Below are 23332 nucleotides of genomic sequence, written 5' to 3'. Positions count from 1 at the left end.
TCTAAGGAGTAGTTATTATCGCGAGTAACCGAACTCAATTACGGGCTCACCATAGCCCGTGCTACATGGACGTTTCGTTCTGAGTAGCTAAATCTAAAACAACAACAACCATAACAGTATACGGGCTATTCATGCCCGTGCCACCTCTTGGGGTGGCTTAATCTTCATCAATAATCATCCATAACAGTTACGGGCTCACCATAGCCCGTGCAAATTGGAACTTTTTGTTCCGAGTAGCTGAATCTGTTTTTTTTTTTAATATATACACGGGTTCTTACATTCTTGTACAGCCACCATCACGTATAGGGTTTCGGACAGGTCCTTAATCCTATGTTCCCGGAATACGACCCCCGCGAAGAATCGTTTAACAACCAGGTACCCATTTTACTGTTGGGTTAAACAGAGGCTACAGTTAAGGATTTGCGCCCAGTAAATCCTCCCTGGCCAGGATACGAACCCCGGACAAAGCGCTCTCGGAACGCCAGGCAAGCGTTTTACCACTACGCCACGGGGACTGCCAAATCTAAAACAACAACAACCATAACAGTCACAGCCCCGTTCCTGTGCCAGGTGTCTACTACGGGCTCACCATAGCCCGTGCTACTTGAAACTTTTTGTTCCGAGTAGCTGAATCTAAAACAACAACAACAGCCATAATAAATTGTGCAAATGGACTTTGGAGAGTTAATTTTTTCAACTTCCCTCGAAAGGGAAAAAAATATAAGAAATATTGAGAAGATTCGTGTTAGAATCATTACTCTTACCTTTTCGGTCATATTCAACAACATATGTGTACATGAAAGATTACTACCCACAATTTTGGGGTCGTCAAGAAGGAATATTACCTGGTCCACACAGCATCTGGAAGCATGCAATGCGTGTGAGTGATATTACAAGTGTGGCAAGGTTGTTATCAGAAGGCGTTAGTAGGCGACTGATAGTTGACATGGCTGTTAGTTGTGCGTCACTAGCCAAGAGAGTAAACAATGGTGACCAGGGCTGATGGGGTTTGAATGTCATGTTCAAGAGGTTCCAGTTTTTCCAGTTTTTTTTTATAAATTGGAGCGGCCGTTTGGAAGACAATAGCGCGCCAGTCTCAACGAAGAGCTGGCGGCGGACAGTTCCCTCCTGGGCCTCCACGCGAGCACTCCGTCACTAGAAGTATAACAGCAGCTATGAACTTAAACTTGTTTAAGATATCTGATGTCAAAAATGACGGGGAACATAATATGAGCACAGGTGAGTGAGCACAACGCGTCCTTGAGAAACGTAGGCAACGTTGAGAGACGCAGGCGACATTGAGACGCAGGCAACGTAGATGACACTGAGGGACAGAGATGCCGTTGCGAAACGTAGATGGCGTTATGAGGTTCCAATGACGTTGTGGGACTCAGATGACATTAAAGGACGCAGGTGACTAAGTTTGCTGTCTACGCCAAAGTTACTGTTTGGTTCACGCTGACGTCTACGCCACGCTTACTGTCTACGCTAAAAAGGCTGTCTTGTTTGAAGCCGGATGTTTCTTGTGTCGTAACGGTAAGAAACATGGTGTTGCCCCGACGTCCCAGGACCCATTACTATATTTTGTTCCACTCTTTGTTATTTAAAAGGTCGTTGATTTCGTCATTATCATAAAAGTGACTCCATAAATAGATAATATTTTACAATGTTTAGTAGGAAAAGAGTTAAGTTATAACTACATGGTAACTATAGTAACCACGTGGAAAATAGCGAGACAGTCTCACTATAGGAAGGTTGATGGTATTTATAGAAAAACTGCATTGTTACATCTAAAACTGCACTAATTCATGGCACACCGGTAAAGCAACGGGAGAATATTGTGGCTTCACTAAGTGTCCATGATGGTGCTCATGAAAATAAAATCTGAATGTAAGTCCTTTGTAACAGACAAACTTTCGCAAGGAAGCAGTTGAATAAACAAGTTTTTGTGCTTAGCTCTTGCTATTGTGAAGACTGGCCATCACCTTAGAGTTCTTACACACTTATGCCTGGAAAGGCCAATAAGCTCTTATGTAACACTATATTTGTTTTTGTTGCCATCTCTCTCAAGCTTGAATTATTATGCATTGCATTGACTTTGACCTTAAGACAGTCGGTACCAAGATACAAGGTCAATTGTGTCCGCAAGTCACGCATTGCCTCATCCACGAAGTCTACCGTTCAAAACAGTATATTATACGAGAACTTGAAGCTCGACATAACCTCAGTCATCTTAGCATCCGTATAACTGTTCCTGATGTTCTTATGCCTAATGTTCTTATGAAGCTCTGGAAACATCATCTGGTTATGTGATTTCACTATGTTTCAACAAGTCATTACAAGATTCTATAAAAATATTGAGATGCCCTATGAGGCACAGCCAGCTGCCAACAGAAGAACGGCCAGCTGGCCAGAGAGGAACATCCAGCTGGCCAGAGAGGCACATCCAGCTGGCCAGAGAGGCACAGCCTACTGCTCAATGTGCAAGCCTCACCCAATTTTTCAGAGGAAATGGTCTGTGGTACGGGACGGACGTAGGCTGGTCGGTGCCGTCCAAAGTTAATTACTTTAAAATATTAGCATGGGTGTAAATCACGAAAAATAAACACGTGATTAAAAATGTGAGCATGTATAGAGACCGCAATGAGATTTTTATGGAGTCGAGTGTTAAGGATATTGTCTTTCCTAAAGAGTATTTAGTGTTTCATAATAATGATTTTTTCTTAGAGAAAGGGGGAGAGGAGGAGGCAAGAGGGGATTAGGGAGGAGGACGAGGGAAAGGCATGAAATGGGGAGCCAGCGGGAGGGAGGACAAGTGGGAAAGGGGAGATGAAGTGAAGAGGGGGAAGGGAGTGGGGCAGGGGAAGATGCGGGAAGAACGGAAAAGGGGAGGTGGGGGGAGAGGGCAAAAAGGAGAGGAGTGAAAGGGGAAGTGGAGGAAAGACAGATTATGCCGGGTTTATATCGTCAGATATAAATTTATATTAATATATATATATATATATATATATATATATATATATATATATATATATATATATATATATATATATATATATATATATATATATATAATATATTATTAAATATGACCGAAAAAGTAAGATTAATAATTCTAACACGAATTTTCTCAATCTTTCGTACATTACGCTTCACTGTTGGAGGTAAATCAAAAATCAATTCTCCAAAATTCATTTTTATTTCTAGTCTGACGCGACACGGGCGCGTTTCGTAAAACTTATTACATTTTCAAAGACTTTAGTTCACAAATACACAACTGATTAGAACTTACGTATCTCCGATTTTATATCTACATTTGAGTGAGGTAGGAGGGGTGATGTGGCATTAACACAAGACAGAACAAGAGGGGATATTAATAGGGTATTAAAAGTATCAACACAAGACAGAACACAAACAATGGGTATTGAATAGAAGTGTTTGTAGAAAGCCTATTGGTCCATATTTCTTGATGCTTCTATATTGGAGCGGAGTCTTGAGGTGGGTAGAATATAGTTGTGCAATAATTGGCTGTTGATTGCTGGTGTTGACTTCTTGATGTGTAGTGCCTCGCAAACGTCAAGCCGCCTGCTATCGCTGTATCTATCGATGATTTCTGTGTTGTTTACTAGGATTTCTCTGGCGATGGTTTGGTTGTGGGAAGAGATTATATGTTCCTTAATGGAGCCCTGTTGCTTATGCATCGTTAAACACCTAGAAAGAGATGTTGTTGTCTTGCCTATATACTGGGTTTTTTGGAGCTTACAGTCCCCAAGTGGGCATTTGAAGGCATAGACGACGTTAGTCTCTTTTAAAGCGTTCTGTTTTGTGTCTGGAGAGTTTCTCATGAGTAGGCTGGCCGTTTTTCTGGTTTTATAGTAAATCGTCAGTTGTATCCTCTGATTTTTGTCTGTAGGGATAACGTTTCTATTAACAATATCTTTCAGGACCCTTTCCTCCGTTTTATGAGCTGTGGAAAAGAAGTTCCTGTAAAATAGTCTAATAGGGGGTATAGGTGTTGTGTTAGTTGTCTCTTCAGAGGTTGCATGGCTTTTCACTTTCCTTCTTATGATGTCTTCGATGAAACCATTGGAGAAGCCGTTATTGACTAGGCTTCAAGAAGTCAATAACGGCTTCTCCAATGGTTTCATCGAAGACATCATAAGAAGGAAAGTGAAAAGCCATGCAACCTCTGAAGAGACAACTAACACAACACCTATACCCCCTATTAGACTATTTTACAGGAACTTCTTTTCCACAGCTCATAAAACGGAGGAAAGGGTCCTGAAAGATATTGTTAATAGAAACGTTATCCCTACAGACAAAAATCAGAGGATACAACTGACGATTTACTATAAAACCAGAAAAACGGCCAGCCTACTCATGAGAAACTCTCCAGACACAAAACAGAACGCTTTAAAAGAGACTAACGTCGTCTATGCCTTCAAATGCCCACTTGGGGACTGTAAGCTCCAAAAAACCCAGTATATAGGCAAGACAACAACATCTCTTTCTAGGCGTTTAACGATGCATAAGCAACAGGGCTCCATTAAGGAACATATAATCTCTTCCCACAACCAAACCATCGCCAGAGAAATCCTAGTAAACAACACAGAAATCATCGATAGATACAGCGATAGCAGGCGGCTTGACGTTTGCGAGGCACTACACATCAAGAAGTCAACACCAGCAATCAACAGCCAATTATTGCACAACTATATTCTACCCACATCAAGACTCCGCTCCAATATAGAAGCATCAAGAAATATGGACCAATAGGCTTTCTACAAACACTTCTATTCAATACCCATTGTTTGTGTTCTGTCTTGTGTTGATACTTTTAATACCCTATTAATATCCCCTCTTGTTCTGTCTTGTGTTAATGCCACATCACCCCTCCCACCTCACTCAAATGTAGATATAAAATCGGAGATACGTAAGTTCTAATCAGTTGTGTATTTGTGAACTAAAGTCTTTGAAAATGTAATAAGTTTTACGAAACGCCCCCGTGTCGCGTCAGACTAGAAATAAAAATGAATTTTGGAGAATTGATTTTTGATTTACCTCCAACAGTGAAGCGTAATGTACGAAAGATTGAGAAAATTCGTGTTAGAATTATTAATCTTACTTTTTCGGTCATATTTAATAATATATGTCTACAGGAAAGACTGCTACCAAAATATACTAATATATATATATATATATATATATATATATATATATATATATATATATATATATATATATATATATATATATATATATATATATTTATATATATATATATATATATATATATATATATATATATATATATATATATATATATATATATATTTATATATGTCGTACCTAGTAGCCAGAACGCACTTCTCGGCCTACTATTCAAGGCCCGATTTGCCTAATAAGCCAAGTTTTCCTGAATTAATATATTTTCTCTAATTTTTTTCTTATGAAATGATAAAGCTACCCATTTTATTATGTATGAGGTCAATTTTTTTTATTTGAGTTAAAATTAACGTAGATATATGACCGAACCTAACCAACCCTACCTAACCTAACCTAACCTATCTTTATAGGTTAGGTTGGGTTAGGTAGCCGAAAAAGTTAGGTTAGGTTAGGTTAGGTAGGTTAGATAGTCGAAAAACAATTAATTCATGAAAACTTAGCTTATTAGGCAAATCGGGCCTTGCATAGTAGGCTGAGAAGTGAGTTCTGGCTACTAGGTACGACATATATATATATATATATATATATATATATATATATATATATATATATATATATATATATATATATATATATATATATGCGAACAAGCCTGAATGGTCCCCAGGACTATATGCAACTGAAAATTCACACCCCAGAAGTGACTCGAACCCATACTGCCAGGAGGACTCTGCTGGCGTACAGGATCCCTTAATCGCTCGATCAACAGTTATTTATATATATATATATATATATATATATATATATATATATATATATATACACACACACACACACACACACACACACACACACACACACACACACACACACACAGTGTCCTTGACTTGTATACCATGCAAGGTGATGGAGAAGATCGTGAGAAAAAACCTGATAACACATCTGGAGAGAAGGGACTTCGTGACAAATCGCCAACATGGGTTCAGGGAGGGTAAATCTTGCCTTACAGGCTTGATAGAATTCTACGATCAGGTGACAAAGATTAAGCAAGAAAGAGAGGGCTGGGCGGACTGCATTTTCTTGGATTATCGGAAAGCCTTTGACACAGTACCGCATAAGAGGCTGGTACATAAGCTGGAGAGACAGGCAGGTGTAGCTGGTAAGGTGCTCCAGTGGATAAGGGAGTATCTAAGCAATAGGAAGCAGAGAGTTACGGTGAGGGATGAGACCTCCGATTGGCGTGAAGTCACCAGTGGAGTCCCACAGGGCTCTGTACTCGGTCCTATCTTGTTTCTGATATATGTAAATGATCTCCCAGAGCGTATCGATTCATTTCTCTCAATGTTTGCAGACGATGCTAAAATTATGAGGATTAAAACAGAGGAGGACTGTTTGAGGCTTCAAGAAGACCTAGACAAGCTGAAGGAATGGTCGAACAAATGGTTGTTAGAGTTTAACCCAACCAAATGTAATGTAATGAAGATAGGTGTAGGGAGCAGGAGGCCAGATACAAGGTATCATCTGGGAGAGGAAATTCTTCAGGAGTCAGAGAAGGAAAGAGACTTGGGGGTTGATATCACGCCAGACCTGTCTCCTGCAGCACATATCAAGCGGATAACATCAGCGGCATATGCCAGGCTGGCCAACATACGAACGGCATTCAGAAACTTGCGTAAAGAATCATTCAGAACTTTGTATACCACATATGTCAGGCCAATCCTGGAGTATGCAGCCCCAGCATGGAGTCCATATCTAGTCAAGGATAAGACTAAACTGGAAAAGGTTCAAAGGTTTGCCACCAGACTAGTACCCGAGCTGAGAGGTATGAGCTACGAGGAGAGACTACGGGAATTAAACCTCACTTCGCTGGAAGACAGAAGAGTTAGGGGGGACATGATCACCACATTCAAGATTCTGAAGGGAATTGATAGGGTAGATAAAGACAGTCTATTTAACACAAGGGGATCACGTACAAGGGGACACAGGTGGAAACTGAGTGCCCAAATGAGCCACAGAGATATTAGAAAGAACTTTTTTAGTGTCAGAGTGGTGGACAAATGGAATGCATTAGGAAGAGATGTGGTGGAGGCTGACTCCATACACAGTTTCAAGTGTAGATATGATAGAGCCCGATAGGCTCAGGAATCTGTACACCTGTTGATTGACGGTTGAGAGGCGGGACCAAAGAGCCAGAGCTCAACCCCCGCAAACACAACTAGGTGAGTACAACTAGGTGAGTACACACACATTTCCACCTGAGGAGCATGTCCTCATCATCAAAGGTCAAATACTGGTTAATCCAGTCTCCAAACCCGCTGCTCATGAATGAAAAACTATTTACTCACGATTGATGACGTCCGAAAATTTCTCGAACACAGCTTCGCTGCCGACTTTTGCTCGAATCGCAACTCTGGAAACGCTTCAGTCACGTACTACAAATACAAATAATCGCCGATAGAACCCAAACACCTAACCAACGCCTAAACTGAACACGACCTATGATGTATAATCAAATTAATTTATATATGAGAGGAAACCTATTTTTAATACACAGTGTGTTAAAATTGATGAATGCGTCTTGAGAAGGACTGCCGATTTAACGAGCCTGGCCTAAGGACAGATTGAATAACAAACAATTGCCAACATAACAGAAACACGTAATCTACTTACTGTAATGCTAACTATACATAAGAATACAATATTATTATATTATAATTGTTTGCCCGAGACGCTATGCGTGCTAGTGGCTTTACAAGAATGTTAATTCAACTTGTTTTCTATATTCTCTGTTAACCCCCAATGTAACTTCTTGTATATAAATAAAAAAATAAATAAAAAAATAAAATAATATATTTTTAAAATATCGCTTTTGATTGTGTATAACGGAAAAGTTTACACATACGTAATGGAACTAGCGAGTCTAAATGGACTCGAAGAACAGCCACTCATACTCAAATGATGGGACTTTAAGATGTATGTAAAGATGAAGGAGTACAGCACTTCCTTCCACCCTGGCAGATAGTACCTTTTGACATCCTGACGCCTACATACCCCACCAAGAAACTAATCACGAACAACCCTTATGCTCAGCTTGCTGCTAAATTATTAAGCACACTATCTTGAGGTTATCTTGAGATGATTTCGGGGCTTAGCATCCCCGCGGCCCGGTCGTCGACCAGGCCTCCTTTTTGTAACAGCCGAAGCAGCCCGTAGCAGCTGTCTAACTCCCAGGTACCTATTTACTGCTAGGTAACAGGGGCATCAGGGTGAAAGAAACATTTTGCCCATTTGTCTCCGGGGATCTAACCCGGAATCTCAGGACTACGAATCCGAAGCGCTGTCCACCCTGCTGTCAGGCGTCCTGAACAATAGAACACATTCGCAATAGAGTTGTGTGTAGTTACAGTGGTTACAGTGATGGTGGTTGTGTGTAGTTACAGCGGTTACAGTGATGGTGGTTGTGTGTAGTTACGGCGGTTACAGTGATGGTGGTTGTGTGTAGTTACAGCGGTTACAGTGATGGTGGTTGTGTGTAGTTACAGCGGTTACAGTGATGGTGGTTGTGTGTAGTTACGGCGGTTACAGTGATGGTGGTTGTGTGTAGTTACAGCGGTTACAGTGATGGTGGTTGTGTGTAGTTACGGCGGTTACAGTGATGGTGGTTGTGTGTAGTTACGGCGGTTACAGTGATGGTGGTTGTGTGTAGTTACGGTGGTTACAGTGATGATGGTCATGTATAGTAAAGATGTGGTACAGTGATGAAGACAGTGTATAGTGAAGATGGGCTTTCCCTTACCTGAGGTAGCAAGCCACAAGGAGGCGTCACGGCAGGAGGACAACGGCGAACACCCAAGCGTGTTACGCTATAAAAAACAAAAAACAAGGACAAGCACAAAAAAATACCGTTTTAGCCACTTCAAAAATGGCAAAAACTCATTTAATGAAGGACATTTACTTCTTTATAGGCGAGTTTTTATTTGTAGCCATTATAACCGGCTTTATAACCACATCCCTCATTATAATTGTATCCCTCATTATAATTATATCCCTCATTATTATCATATTCCTCATTATAACCATGTAAGCATGAGTGAAGCTTACAAGAGTGAAGGTATAGACGCCTGCAGGAGTGAAGTATCACGCAGCCAAAACAGGCAGCCTGGACCCTCCCCGACCTTCAAACCGACTGCAAAGTTCGATACCGACGGATGCGTATTGATTTCCATTTTAATCGTATCATTTGTCAATTTTAGTACGATCAATACCTTCATCGATAGAATTCTGAGTAACTTTATTAGCGTATTGCAACTTTGTTTTGAATATTATTGGAGAGGAATATAGACTATTGTCCACTCAACTTGTCCTTGATATGTTTTTGTCGCGCCCGTGTTCATGGTGAAGGGATTACCACCAGACAACAAACCCATTCTCACACCAACTGGATAGTTAGTTATCTAGATATGTGTGATGGTCTGAAAACATATTACGGTTCAAATAATAGTCTTCTTGTAAACTGGCAAGTAAACCTTTGTCCTAAACAGAGAATATCTTCATTATAACTTTATTGTATTATAAATTGTTGGTTTAAAATATAAAAAGTCCATGCTTAACTCATTTTCTTTTAAATGGTTGAAGAATTTGGTTTTCACTAATTGAAATTCTAGAAGAAGTCAAATAGTTTTCGAATTTCATATTTCACATGTTTGAGAATAATACACTGTATTAAAGTAACCAAATGTAATAAAACATAATTTAATCTAACCCTAACATAACCAAACCTTGGATAAGAAGCAGATAATATCACAAATTATGTAGTTGTTTTGAAGTGATCACCTGCAGTGTACCTTCTCCCTGAGGACAGGATGTTTTGGCACAGCGGATCCGGGTTTTAAACGGCTGACAATGAGCGAGTTTTAGTCAGCCACACCTGGCTAATTATTCTAATCTGTCAGACAACTTTACCACAATTTTACCATTGACCAGTTTCTACCAGACGAATTCCCTGACACCACCAGCCTCTACCGGCACGACACTCGGTGCAGCCAACCTCCTGAGTGTTTACCAACACCTGCCGCCGCCCCCGCGCGAGAGAGCAACTTGAACCTTTAGAGTATAGTTCAAGGTTTAGTTTTTCCAGAATTTAAAGATGCCTGTGTGCGGGTTTATACATAAGTGGTCATCTGATCTCACACACAAACACGTTTCAGTTCCTCAGGTTTTTATACGCTTCACCTTCATGGGTTCATATTAACAAGTAAATTTTTTTAGCTCGCCTACTTTTTGGATTTGCACACCTGTTGTTCTGTATTTGTAGCGTTGGCCCGAGCAGGACCCTCGTGTGTGTGTGTTAAACGCCCCTTATATAAAGAAAATGAACCTTGGGAAGGATTAGCGGCAGTGATAAGGAGGATGGAGCGGGATAGATGCTTCAAGACAGTAGTCACGACAGGCAGAAGGATAACGGTGTGGTCATCGTGTCATATATCAGGATAAGGGAAAGGCAGTATACACAAGAAAAAATTATATACCTCTTTGATATATAATACAATATTTTATTGTTTATAAACATGATTAATTATCACTATTCATACATGTGTTGCAATAATTACAAGAATCAGTTACACGAAAGTTTCGAATCCAGCACTAACATGGAAGTACTGAATTAACATATGGGCACACTTGGCAGTTGCCCCTGGCCTCACTATTCTAGGGGCCCCATGCTGCCATATTGTTCCTGAGAGATCTCTTGGCACAGTGGATAATTACTTGGCCACCCGCTAGAAAGGCCTGGGATTCAATTCCCATTTCAAATAATATTTATACTAAAAATAATTTGTGCGTAACTACCTGAGGATAATCCTGCACTTTAGCGGACGGGCGGGGCCCCATCATCTGGGTTGTGGACCCCAGTGTCGATCTTCTTGGTAGGTGGCCCGAGTGCCCATCTTCTTGGTAGGAGGCCCCAGTACCCATCTTCTTGGTAGATGGCCCGAGTGCCCATCTTCTTGGTAGGAGGCCCCAGTACCCATCTTCTTGGTTGATGGCCCGAGTGCCCATCTTCTTGGTAGGGGGCCCCAGTACCCATCTTCTTGGTAGGAGGCCCCAGTACCCATCTTCTTGGTAGATGGCCCGAGTGCCCATCTTCTTGGTAGGTGGCCCGAGTGCCCATCTTCTTGGTAGGAGGCCCCAGTACCCATCTTCTTGGTAGATGGCCCGAGTGCCCATCTTCTTGGTAGGGGGCCCCAGTACCCATCTTCTTGGTAGGAGGCCCCAGTACCCATCTTCTTGGTAGGAGGCCCCAGTACCCATCTTCTTGGTAGGGGGCCCTCAGTGCCCATCTTCTTGGTAGGAGGCCCCAGTACCCATCTTCTCGGTAGGGGGCCCCAGTGCTCATCTTGTTGGTAGGGGGGCCCCCAGTGCCCATCTTCTTGGTAAGGGGCCCGAGTGCCCATCTTGTTGGTAGGGGGCACCAGTGCTCATCTTGTTGGTAGGGAGCCCTAGTGCCCATCTTCTTGGTAAGGGGCCCCAGTGCCCATCTTCTTAGTAGGGGCCCAAGTGCCCATCTTCTTAGTAGGGGGCCCCAGTGCCCATCTTCTTGGTAGGGGGCCCCAGTGCCCATCTTCTTGGTAAGGGGCCCCAGTGCCCATCTTCTTGGTAGGGGGCAACAGTGCCAATCATCTGGGTAGGGGGCCCCCATTGCCCATCATCTAGTTAGGGATCCCAGTGCATTGCGTTGCTCAGGGCCTACATTGTTTTGCCCAGGGCCTACATTGCATGGTCATCAGACCAAGACGGCCATGGTCTGACCTATGTTCAATGAGACCGATTGTACTTAGGTCCAGTTCCCTTGGACCAAGTGAGCTTCTGAGTTTGACTTTAATAATATACTTGAACTGGAAGCATTATGCACAATGTGAGAAAATTTGCTTTGTGGGAACGACCAAGAGTAGGAGCATTTTAAGGCTTTAATTCCGCATAATTACTAGCCTACACGCCACAGCTATACCAGAAGAATATTTCTTAATATTATGATTAATCCTGCTTTCAGACGCATTATAGACGCAAAAAGGATATAAGCACTAACATTTGAAAGGCTGGTTTCTAACATTTGAAAGGCTGGTGTCTATTAGGAAAACTAATACTAGAATACAACACTAATCTCGTGTTGGACTTTCTCCTTCGTTACAACTGGTTTTGGAACGATGTTGCTAAATATTTTAAATCGAAGTTTATTTGTCTGGCATATTTTGTATTGGCGAGGCCCGCCAAGTGTTCAATGGTGTAAACTGGAGTTAACTCTCTCTCTCGTTGGCTATATTTCCCCATGTCTGAAGTACCATTCGCGCTTTCTTATATTATAAACAGACACGAGGACCGTTTATAGCCTATGAATATCATGAAATTCAAAAGGAAGTGCAAAATGTCAAGAGATCACTACGCAAAAACACGTCGTCTCTTCTGGTGACGCGCAACACAACACTGAGCTTTCTGTCACTTTTTATTGGCTTATCAGTCATTAATTGATCCTTTAACTTGTACGGACAACTTATTTACAATCACTTAATTTATTAAGTGTGACTCCTCTTTATTACTTTATGTTATTGTTAGTAATATATGTGGGCTTCCCTAATTGCGTCACCATTGTTTAGTTTAAATGTAATTGGTTGAATATCGAGGGTCATCGATCTACTTCGTGATTCCGGTGTAACAGTGTATTATTTAGGGTTCCTTGAGGGTTAGAATTTTTCCTCATACTTCCCTTAAAGTACCCGAACAGTAAGTTACAGTATCAAATTTTTCTAATATTAAGTGTTCGCTGTTTTACAACAGAATAATATTTTCAGGTGAAAGCTGATATAATAAATTATCTAGCATATGGTGTGGAATTCGAGGTAGCAACTGTCCCGTGGATAAACAAAACAAATTATCAGCAGAAATTTGTCTTCATACGACTGATGGAATAGTGTTAGACTTCGGCGGGGATTTCCCACACATAGCAAATGAAACATTGTTGTGAAATAAATCAATATATTTATTATAACACAATCTGAATCAGGATGGTATGACATAAGATGATTTCTTTCAACAATCAAGAGTCCTAAAGATTAAATTAGTAATTTTACGAGCCAAATTGCATCCATAGTAACTGCCCATAGCTTGCCGACCCCAATGTACAGGTATGGGTCATTGTGCAGCCCATTCTCCAGTAATGATAACACTTAACAACAATTTTGTCAAACATGGAAAAATACTGATGGACCCTCCAAAAATTCAGGTGTTATTTAATTATCCTAAATATCAACCTAAAGAAATAAAACGTAACTAAAGAACCTCACATAACATGTCCATGGGATAAATAAAGAACCTTAGGCCTAATATATGCTATCTTATGCCTCATTTTGTGTATGTATGTGATATATTAGGTGAAGGAAAGATTAGGTTTGTATTCTGGCTCTTTTTATCGAGGCCTCTACAAAATTAATAGTACATAACATGAACTTTGTTGGTTGCAAATGTCCATTTTTGTACGTTCGACCAAATAATTCTTATAAATATTATCTTTTTTGGGGATCAGTATCATGTTAATTCATCACTTTATTCCATCCCCTTCCCCAACCACGTGTTACGACAGTCCTCATCATACGACATGTGATAGCTATACGTTGCGCCACAACTCATCAAATCTCTCCCATTTCTCACATACTGACCCCGCAGTGGTCACCATATAACACAGTTCTTCCTGCCAGCATGGTTGCCAGCGCGATATGTCGTCTGCATGCTAGCCTTCCTGGGAGTCACATTCAATTACATCCTCCGTGTCAACATCAACTTCGCCCTGGTGGCCATGGTGAAACATAACCCTGTCACGGTGACCCACACACCCAGCCACACACCTAGCGACGCCTTCAACCGCTTCCAGGGCGACGTGCTCATGGGGCCTCAGGAGATCGTCATACCAGCCATAGACATTTCCACCCACAACGACGCCGTCAACGCCTCCCAGGGAGACGATTCCCTGCAATCCGTCTACACCTGCCCAGCGCCTGCTAATGACACCACATCGCACACCACCTACGTCAGTATATATCTGTTTTTATAGGATAATTAGCTACTTTGGTAAGCAATTAGTTGAAGGATATCTTAGTCTTGATTGTTTATCTTTATCAGTGTTAAAAGGAAACTTTGTTAATGTTGACTGAATGGTGCTTGATATGAAAGTGTGTGTGTAAAACGTTGGTAGCAGAATACAATTGCAAGTACTGGGTATATGGGTATATATGCAAGTTCTAATAAAAGGTGTAAATCTAGTAAAATTTTGCCACCACTATTATTAAGTGTTGGTAAAATGATTGGTAAATATGTAGAAAGATTGCTTAACGGTTATAATGGCATGGAAGTTATTGGTTAGAAGCATATATCCTTGGGGAGAAAGCTATCACCATCACTGAAAGGATTGGCTAGTAATAGAGGAAGAGTGGCTGATAAAAGGGCGGTAAAATTGTTTTACCAGGTACACTGATGGCAAGACTGATAACTTGTGATGTTTGTAACAGTAGTAATGATAGCAGTAACAAGAATCACTGCTTCTGGTATTTGCATCAATAAGGGTAGTGGTAGCAAGAATGGCTGTCTCTGGTGCTTACATCAGTGATGGTAGTACACAGAGAAATTACATTATCGTGATATATCAATGAACAAATCCACAGGAGCCGTAATGAGGGTTCGAACCTATGCGCTGGGTGTTCCCAGATGAACGCTCTTTGTTCATTAATATCTCACAATAATGTGATTTCACTGTGTACTACCATCACAGACCCCGAGTGCATGGGGGGGATTGTGTGAAACCCTGGTGTGGCTTCAGTGGAAGCCTCGGGATCCTTGAGGGTGCAGCAATACGCCAGGTTGCAATTATTTTACCATGTCTTTCGTAGTCGACTAGAGCGTGCATCTTGGAACACCCAGTGCATAGGTTCGAACCCTCGTCATGGTTCCTGTGGATTTGTTCAGTGATGGTAGTGGTAACAAGAATGGATGCCTGGTGCTTGCATCAATAATGGTAGAGGTAGCAAGAATGGATGCCTGGTGCTTGCATCAATAATGGTAGAGGTAGCAAGAATGGATGCCTGGTGCTTGCATCAATAATGTTAGAAGTAGCAAGAATGGATGCCTGGTGCTTGCATCAATAATGGTAGAGGTAGCAAGAATGGATGCCTGGTGCTTGCATCAATAATGGTAGAAGTAGCAAGAATGGATGCCTGGTGCTTGCATCAATAATGGTAGAGGTAGCAAGAATGGATGCCTGGTGCTTGCATCAATAATGGTAGAGGTAGCAAGAATGGATGCCTGATGCTTGCATCAATAATGATAGAAGTAGCAAGAATGGATGCTTGCATCAGTGATGGAACTGGTTACAAGAATGACAGTTTCAGTATAGTTCTGCTTTGTTATTGGTAAGTGCTTTGTCTACAGATATGGGTCTGTTTATCTGCGGGAACCAGCCTATCCCAGACAACAGCGAGGCGTCTATTGCCCTGGTACCTTGCCAACTAGTAGGTTAAAGTGGGATGAGATATAGTAAGAAAATATTATCTTATTAATTTAGGTCTCACTGAATGTGTTTACTAATTATTATTTTTTGCGTTTTATGTATATTTAATAATTGTGTTGCCAATATAAATGTCATTATGTCTCCTAATATTTGGATGTACACTTTGGGAGAACGGATAAATCTGCTTTGACTGGTCAGTACTGTGATGACTTCGCTCTTATAGGGGTGGCGTTCGTTCCCCAATCCAAGTGGTTGGGCATCGTTCCGTCAGGCACACCTGGTTCAGCCTCTATGCTAGACGTACTGTATGTCTGCTTTTTGCTCCGCCTGAGACTCGCCGGAAAAGCCCTCTTAACAACCAGGACTGTAAGTCATACTTAGAAATTTTCCTGAAAATTGCTTTATCTTACCTTCAGCAACCCAGACCGATATGACGCCTGGCTCATATCGCCTGGGGTCATAGGGAAGTTAATAGATTTTTGGCTGAGAAAGGTCGGCGGGTTCTGATGGGTTCCTGGTGTATCCGAGGAATGTGGTGAGCGGTTTGCTCTTGCTACGCTGAAGGCCACTGGAACACGGTGATATGTTTTTGCAAGACTGGGTTTGATATTAGGGTGGCCCTTCCGTGTCTGACCTTCGGCTGGAACTTTTGATCGATTATGCAGACCTCAAAGTATGCATGCAATTTATTTCGTCTGGGGTTGCTAGGTGTTGATAGTCTTGCTGTTGGTTATCTATGCCGGGTGGCAGTCCGGCTCTTGCCGTCCCGGGTGTTGTCTGGGGGCGTCAAGTATCTGCTGAACAGTGTGGTAACCTACCGCAAGGCAAAGTTGTTTCTGCCAACAGCCGATTTATTCCAACAGGAGTAAGATATTTTTTCTCGGCACGTGAATGCCTGAGCATATACACCCAGGCAACGCTGTCTATCTTCTTTAGTGTCTTTATATCATACTGAGCTTGACACTCCTGATAATTACAATTACTTTTGGTATAACAGAGAGTTATTTATAATAAAAAACATTAATACTTAAAACAAACGTAATCGTTTTAATCATGCTTAGTGTTATATTTCAAGTATTTTTTGCTTGCTTCACAATAATACAAAACGTGTATTGTTAACTTTGTATAAGATCAGGAGTAACATATCCTTGCCAGCCTCGGGTCTCGGCTCACTTGTGAAAATCAGTGTTGAAGGGTTATATGTGTATTAACTAGTAGCGAGTGAGTTCCCAGCTTTCATAGCCTACGGGTCAACTCATATGTATACGCCTTATGTGACCCCATAAACTTCAAGGAAGGCCATATTTTAATTGCTTATGCAGATATAATTAATTCATTTTATCCTTGTTTGAAATACAAATTTCTCATTATTCTTTCTCCTCGGTTATTTAAAATTTGTTACATCAATATCCAGGTGCAGTGATTAAAATACATGCATATGGCACTCTGACAAGGATCCCTAGATAAGAGCACTGTTGTTGCAGAACGGTAACCTGCCCTGGGACGAGTGGACACAAGGGTTGGTAGCTGGGGCTTTCTTCTATGGCAACGTGGTGTCTCAATTGCCTGGCGGCCGCCTAGCGGAGCTGTGGGGTCCGTGCAGGGTACTGGGAGGTGCTCTGCTCTCCGCTAGTATCTTCACCCTCATGCAACCAGTTTTGGCCAGAGTATCCTACATTCTCCTAATCTTCGCTAGGATCATGGTGGGCCTCTCTCTGGTAAGTACTTCCTCTCACTTCTCTAACGTTAGGCCTTAAAGGGTTCTGGCTAACCTGATATAATTATACTCTTCTTAAGCCAATGTTCAGTTCGCTCTTGTTCCATGTGTTCATAAGCAAGGAACATAGGCATCTTAGGTTTCGGAGCAACGAAGCCTAGAAGGTAATTAAACTTCAGGACTAACTAAGCCGTGAAGAAAAAATAAATCACTATGCTATTTTAAGAACGTGTCATTTGATATGCAAATTCACAACGAAACCATAGAGAACAAGAATGGCGGCAGCATTTTAATAACATACACATACACACACACACATTATGTATGTGTGTGTGTATATATATATATATATATGTTGTACCTAGTAGCCAGAACGCAGTACTAGGCCTACTATGCAACGCCCGATTTGCCTAATAAGCCAAGTTTTCCTGAATTTACACATTTTTCATTTTTTTTCTTATGAAATGATGAAGCTATCCATTTCATTATACATCAGTTCATTGTTTAAAATTTGAGTTAAAACTAACGTAGATATATGACCGAACCTAACCTACCTAACCTAACCTACCGTAACCTAACCTAAATTAACATAACTAAGTCAATAAATTATGTTCCTAATATAAATAAACCAATTGACAAAATTTTTTTGAAAATAAAGAAAATCACTCTGCCAATTGGGCAAATCGAGCCTTGCATAGTAAGCCGAGAAGTGCGTTCTGGCTACTACTAGGTACGACATAATATATATATATATATATATATATATATATATATATATATATATATATATATATATATATATAACTGAAAACTCCCACCCCAGAAGTGACTCGAACCCATGCTGCCAGGAGCACTCTGCAACTGGTGTAAAGGATCCCTTAACCACTAGACCATCACGACCGGACAAAAGATGATGGTAAACGAGGCTAATTCCCCATCATCCCGCCGGCACTCTGATGGTTATCTTGGGCATGGTATTTTATCAGATCATCACATTCTTTGGGGCACACGTGAGGAACACAAATGCGAACAAGCCTGAATGGTCCCCAGGCATATATGCAACTGAAAACACACACCCCAGAAGTGACTCGAACCCATACTGCCAGGAGCACTCTGCAACTGGTGTACAGGACCACTCGATCATCAGTCGAGTAGTTAAGGGATGTATTATATATATATATATATATATATATATATATATATATATATATATATATATATATATATATATATATATATATATATACACTACTGTCATGTGTACATATATACATATATGTATATATAAGGGGGGCACCTACTGCTGGAAGAGGGGCCCATAGCTTCGAAAAAAGCACACATAACACTTTGGAGGGGACCAAAAAATCTCCTCTAATGTACTTTAGGTTTTTTGTCTAACCGCTGCATTCTTTTTGTGTTAAGGTTTGCTTTATAAGATATTTAAAGATTCAAAATTATACATTGGTGAATACAGTGAAAGGTTAAAAGTTGTGGGTTGTTTGGAGCTTCCCAGCTTCCGGACAGGAACTGAGGACACATCAGGCGTTTGCCCTCTGGATAGCCACATTGAGGCGCTATATATTTTGACGTGAAAATGGTTGTTAGCGCTGTGTCTAAAGGGTAGATGGAATTCCGGTCACATTAAACAAAAAAAAAAGTAAAAATAAAATAGACTGCTTGTTGACTTCACACTGAGGTAACTGCAGGATAAAACAGAGAAAAAATTAAATATTTTACTATGAAAAATTACTTTAAACAATTTACATAAATAAAAATAGGTTCGAACCTTGGCTTACTTACAGTGAACAAAATACAAAAAACAAATAGACGAATTAACGTTACGTTAAAGTACAAACAATAAAATAGTGCAGGAATACTGTAGCCAGGCTGCAGGAGTCTACTGCCACACAGAGTCGTATGCTAGTAGATCCAGGCAGTTGAGCACGAGAGAGCATTCTGAATCTTGGTGGTGGCTAGGTAGGGCCAAGGTGGGTGGCGCTGGTGTCTTCGATAACTGGGAGCCGGCTCACACAAACTACCATTGCGCTTGTTCCTGACTGGTGGCATGAGCTCCCAACCACCAGGTGCGAGGGGCTGACGGGCCCTGGGGAAGGTAGACTGGTGGTACACTGTCTAGACGTATGAGAAGTAGTAGTTGTTGTGTTCCTTCCGGAAAATCAATATTTGCAATGGCGTTCATAAGTACATTGAATAGTGTAGGGCTTAAGACTCCGCCTTAGGGGGTCCCGAGTTCCATATTCATTGTTCTGGAGACTACTCCATTGAAGCAAACCTTGGCTTTCCTTCCTGTGAGGTAGTCTTCAACCCATTTCATGAGTCTCCCCTTGACACCATGCATGCAAGCTCGTCCAGGATCGCAATCCCCTGTGCTTTGTCGAAGGCTCCTTTGATGTCAACAAATACAGAGTACCTAGCCGTGTCATTAGCCAAGTAATTAACTATACAATTTGCTGTGCTCCGTCCTTTAACAAATCCATTGACCCCCTACCCTAACCTGCCTATTTTGTGCAACAGTCGGTTTAGGATGATCCTTTCAAGCATCTTGCAAGTGCATGTAGTTGTTGTAATTCTTGAATATGTAGATGTGGTGTGGTAGAATAGGTGATGATGGAGCAGGCCTAATCTCTTCGTAGAGATTACCTTGGAGATTATATTACCTTAGATAGATATATATATATATATATATATATATATATATCTATAGGGGTGGTACCCCTATTATATATATATATATATATAATAGGGGTACCACCACTGGTTTAATTAAAGGGACCCACATCCTCGAAGAAGAAAACAAATAGTGTTCAGAGAAGACCTTGTGGATTCTCACTGAATACTTTAATCTTTTCCTCTCCTACCACCCCTATTTTTTTTTTTATTTGATTTTATTGCAATGTTACAGTTTACAGAAAACACACACTTATATAACAATATACCAATCAGTGTTCGAAGACCTCGTCCAGTTCCTCGGGGGTCGGGTGCGTACCCAAGATACAGCACGCATTTCCCCTCTGAACAGCGACACTGAGGCGCTGGAACATAAAACTGGCCGCTCTTGGGTCTCTAGTCTTCCCAATGAGTTCCTCGCCCAGCTCCTTCAGGAACTTAAGTGCACATTTACCCCAGGCGCCCAGAGTCTCAGAGCCTATTGGCACGAACCTGTAACAACGTTCTAGGTCCCTGTACTTGTTAGTTTTCTGGGTCTCCCTGAAGGTGGCCGCCCCGCCTCCCTCAGCTGCGCTGTAAGGTAGATAGGTATCAGCCAATGTGGATGCACACGTGTAGTCCCACACGACCTGTTTACCTTCCCTCCACGGCTGCAGGGTGACTCCATCTGGGCGTTTTTGGCTGTTGTCAGGCCTGCACAACTGAGGTTCCCTTTGTGCTGGGCACCCAGCTGAAGCCAAACTTCTCTTGATGATGTCATTGACTGCTTCATGTCTGGCAATCTTTCCCTGTGTCTTACGACAGATGAGACTTTGGCTGCCGTATTGGTCTGCCCGTGCATGGCCGCAAATACACCGGTGCTCGGTGGAGATAGGGGCGGCAAGGCGCAGAGCAACACCAATACTTAGGGTCCGATGGTCCAGGCGGGTGCCCAAGGCGGAATTAGGGACTGCCAACAGGAAGTCCCCGGCATGGGGAGCTTGCACAGCTAGAAGACGCGCTTTGTCCTTCCTGGAAGCTGCCTTCAGCAATGATGTGGCGATGTTCTCCACTATGGGGCTATCCCATTTGGACTGTTTGCAGTCATTTGGAAAAGTCGGTCGAGGATGAGAGTTGACAAGAGTGTCCCACTGACCGGCTCCTTCCGCGAATTTGGGATCATGAATCCCAATGAAGTCTCTTAGGTGTTCCGGTAGTATTTCCTTAACTAATTCACCTGTTGCACTGGTCGAGGATAAGAATGCCGGCAATGCTAACTGTGTCGCCTTGCGAATACCTATCCCCCCGAGTCTAACTGGGAGCGTTGCTTGGTCCCATTGGTCATCTTGCAGGGAGAGGTTTAACATTTTCAAGGTTATTGACCTTAGGAGTGTGTCATATTCCGTTAATTTTGGGCTGTCGAAGGAGGGAGCACACCTTAGGAAATAGGTCAGTCTGGGCAAAGCCAGGCACCTTGTGAGAAGGTACAGAGCATCGTGGGCGTCTAAAGCCCCTATTCTTCCCTCCATCCTCCTCAGGTCGTTCAGCTTTTCTTCGAGGACTACCTCAATGGCGCTCGAGCCCAGAGGAGCCCCTAGCAGCACACTGTCGGTGGGAGCGATCACTTGGGCTCCTGGCAATATGGTTCGCACTGCATCTATGGTTGGTTGGCTAGATGAGATGATTTCACACTTATATATATATATATATATATATATATATATATATATATATATTAAGATGAATAGGAAAACCAGGGATATACTGAATATCTTGTTTCAGATTCTTTACTTTAAAATGCATAACGTTTCGAATACTTCTCGTATTCATCATCAGATCTAAAAGAAAAAACAGAAATCACAATCAAATAACTGGAGTTATTTGATTGTGATTTCTGTTTTTTCTTTTAGATCTGATGATGAATACGAGAAGTATTCGAAACGTTATGCATTTTAAAGTAAAGAATCTGAAACAAGATGTTCAGTATATCCCTGGTTTTCCTATTCATCTTAAAATTAAGATTCCCGAAGGGAACATCGATCATAAACATTTATATATATATATATATATATATATATATATATATATATATATATATATATATATATATATATATATATATATTATATAATGTTGTACATAGTAGCCAGAATGCACTACTCGGCCTACCATGCAAGACACGATTTGCTTAATAAGCCAAGTTTCTTGAATTTAAACAAAAATAAAAAATTCTTATCAAATAATATGGCTATCCATATCATTATGTATGAGTTAATTTTGTTTTAATTTGAGTTAAAACTAACGTATATATATATATATATATATATATATATATATATATATATATATATATATATATATATATATATATGACTGAGCCTAACCATCTTAACCTAACCTAACATCATTAAGTCAATAATTTATGTTCTTAATATAATAATAATAATAATATTTCGAATAAACCAATTGAAAACAATTTTTTTTAAATAAAGAAAATCACTCGGCTTATTAGGCAAATCGAGCCTTGCATAGTAGGCCGAGAAGTGCGTTCTGGCTACTAGGTACGACATTTTATATATATATATATATATATATATATATATATATATATATATATATATATATATATATATATATATATATATATATATATATAAAATGTCGTACCTAGTAGCCAGAACGCACTTCTCGGCCTACTATGCAAGGCTCGATTTGCCTAATAAGCCGAGTGATTTTCTTTATTTAAAAAAAATTGTTTTCAATTGGTTTATTCGAAATATTATTATTATTATTATATTAAGAACATAAATTATTGACTTAATGATGTTAGGTTAGGTTAAGATGGTTAGGCTCAGTCATATATATATATATATATATATATATATATATATATATATATATATATATATATATATATATATATATATATACGTTAGTTTTAACTCAAATTAAAACAAAATTAACTCATACATAATGATATGGATAGCCATATTATTTGATAAGAATTTTTTATTTTTGTTTAAATTCAAGAAACTTGGCTTATTAAGCAAATCGTGTCTTGCATGGTAGGCCGAGTAGTGCATTCTGGCTACTATGTACAACATTATATAATATATATATATATATATATATATATATATATATATATATATATATATATATATATATATATATATATATATATAAATGTTTATGATCGATGTTCCCTTCGGGAATCTTAATTTTAAGATGAA

General features: G+C 40.5%; 1 protein-coding gene across 1 annotated transcript in view; it reads left to right on the top strand.

The window, feature by feature from the left end:
• Window positions 1-1107: 1107 nt before the first annotated feature.
• The window catches only part of LOC123755347 (sialin), a 46192-nt gene continuing 23967 nt past the window's right edge, over window positions 1108-23332 (top strand). The window contains exons 1-3 of the mRNA XM_045737886.2: window positions 1108-1239; window positions 13914-14242; window positions 17200-17433. Coding sequence (XP_045593842.1) covers window positions 1176-1239; window positions 13914-14242; window positions 17200-17433 — 627 coding nt within the window. The 5' untranslated portion in view covers window positions 1108-1175. The remainder of the gene's footprint in view (window positions 1240-13913; window positions 14243-17199; window positions 17434-23332) is intronic.

The sequence above is a fragment of the Procambarus clarkii genome, chromosome 20, assembly GCF_040958095.1.
Source record: "Procambarus clarkii isolate CNS0578487 chromosome 20, FALCON_Pclarkii_2.0, whole genome shotgun sequence".
Lineage (NCBI taxonomy): Eukaryota > Metazoa > Arthropoda > Malacostraca > Decapoda > Cambaridae > Procambarus > Procambarus clarkii.
The sequence above is the reverse complement of the archived record's forward strand: the minus strand, read 5'-3'. Positions and strand labels throughout refer to the sequence as shown.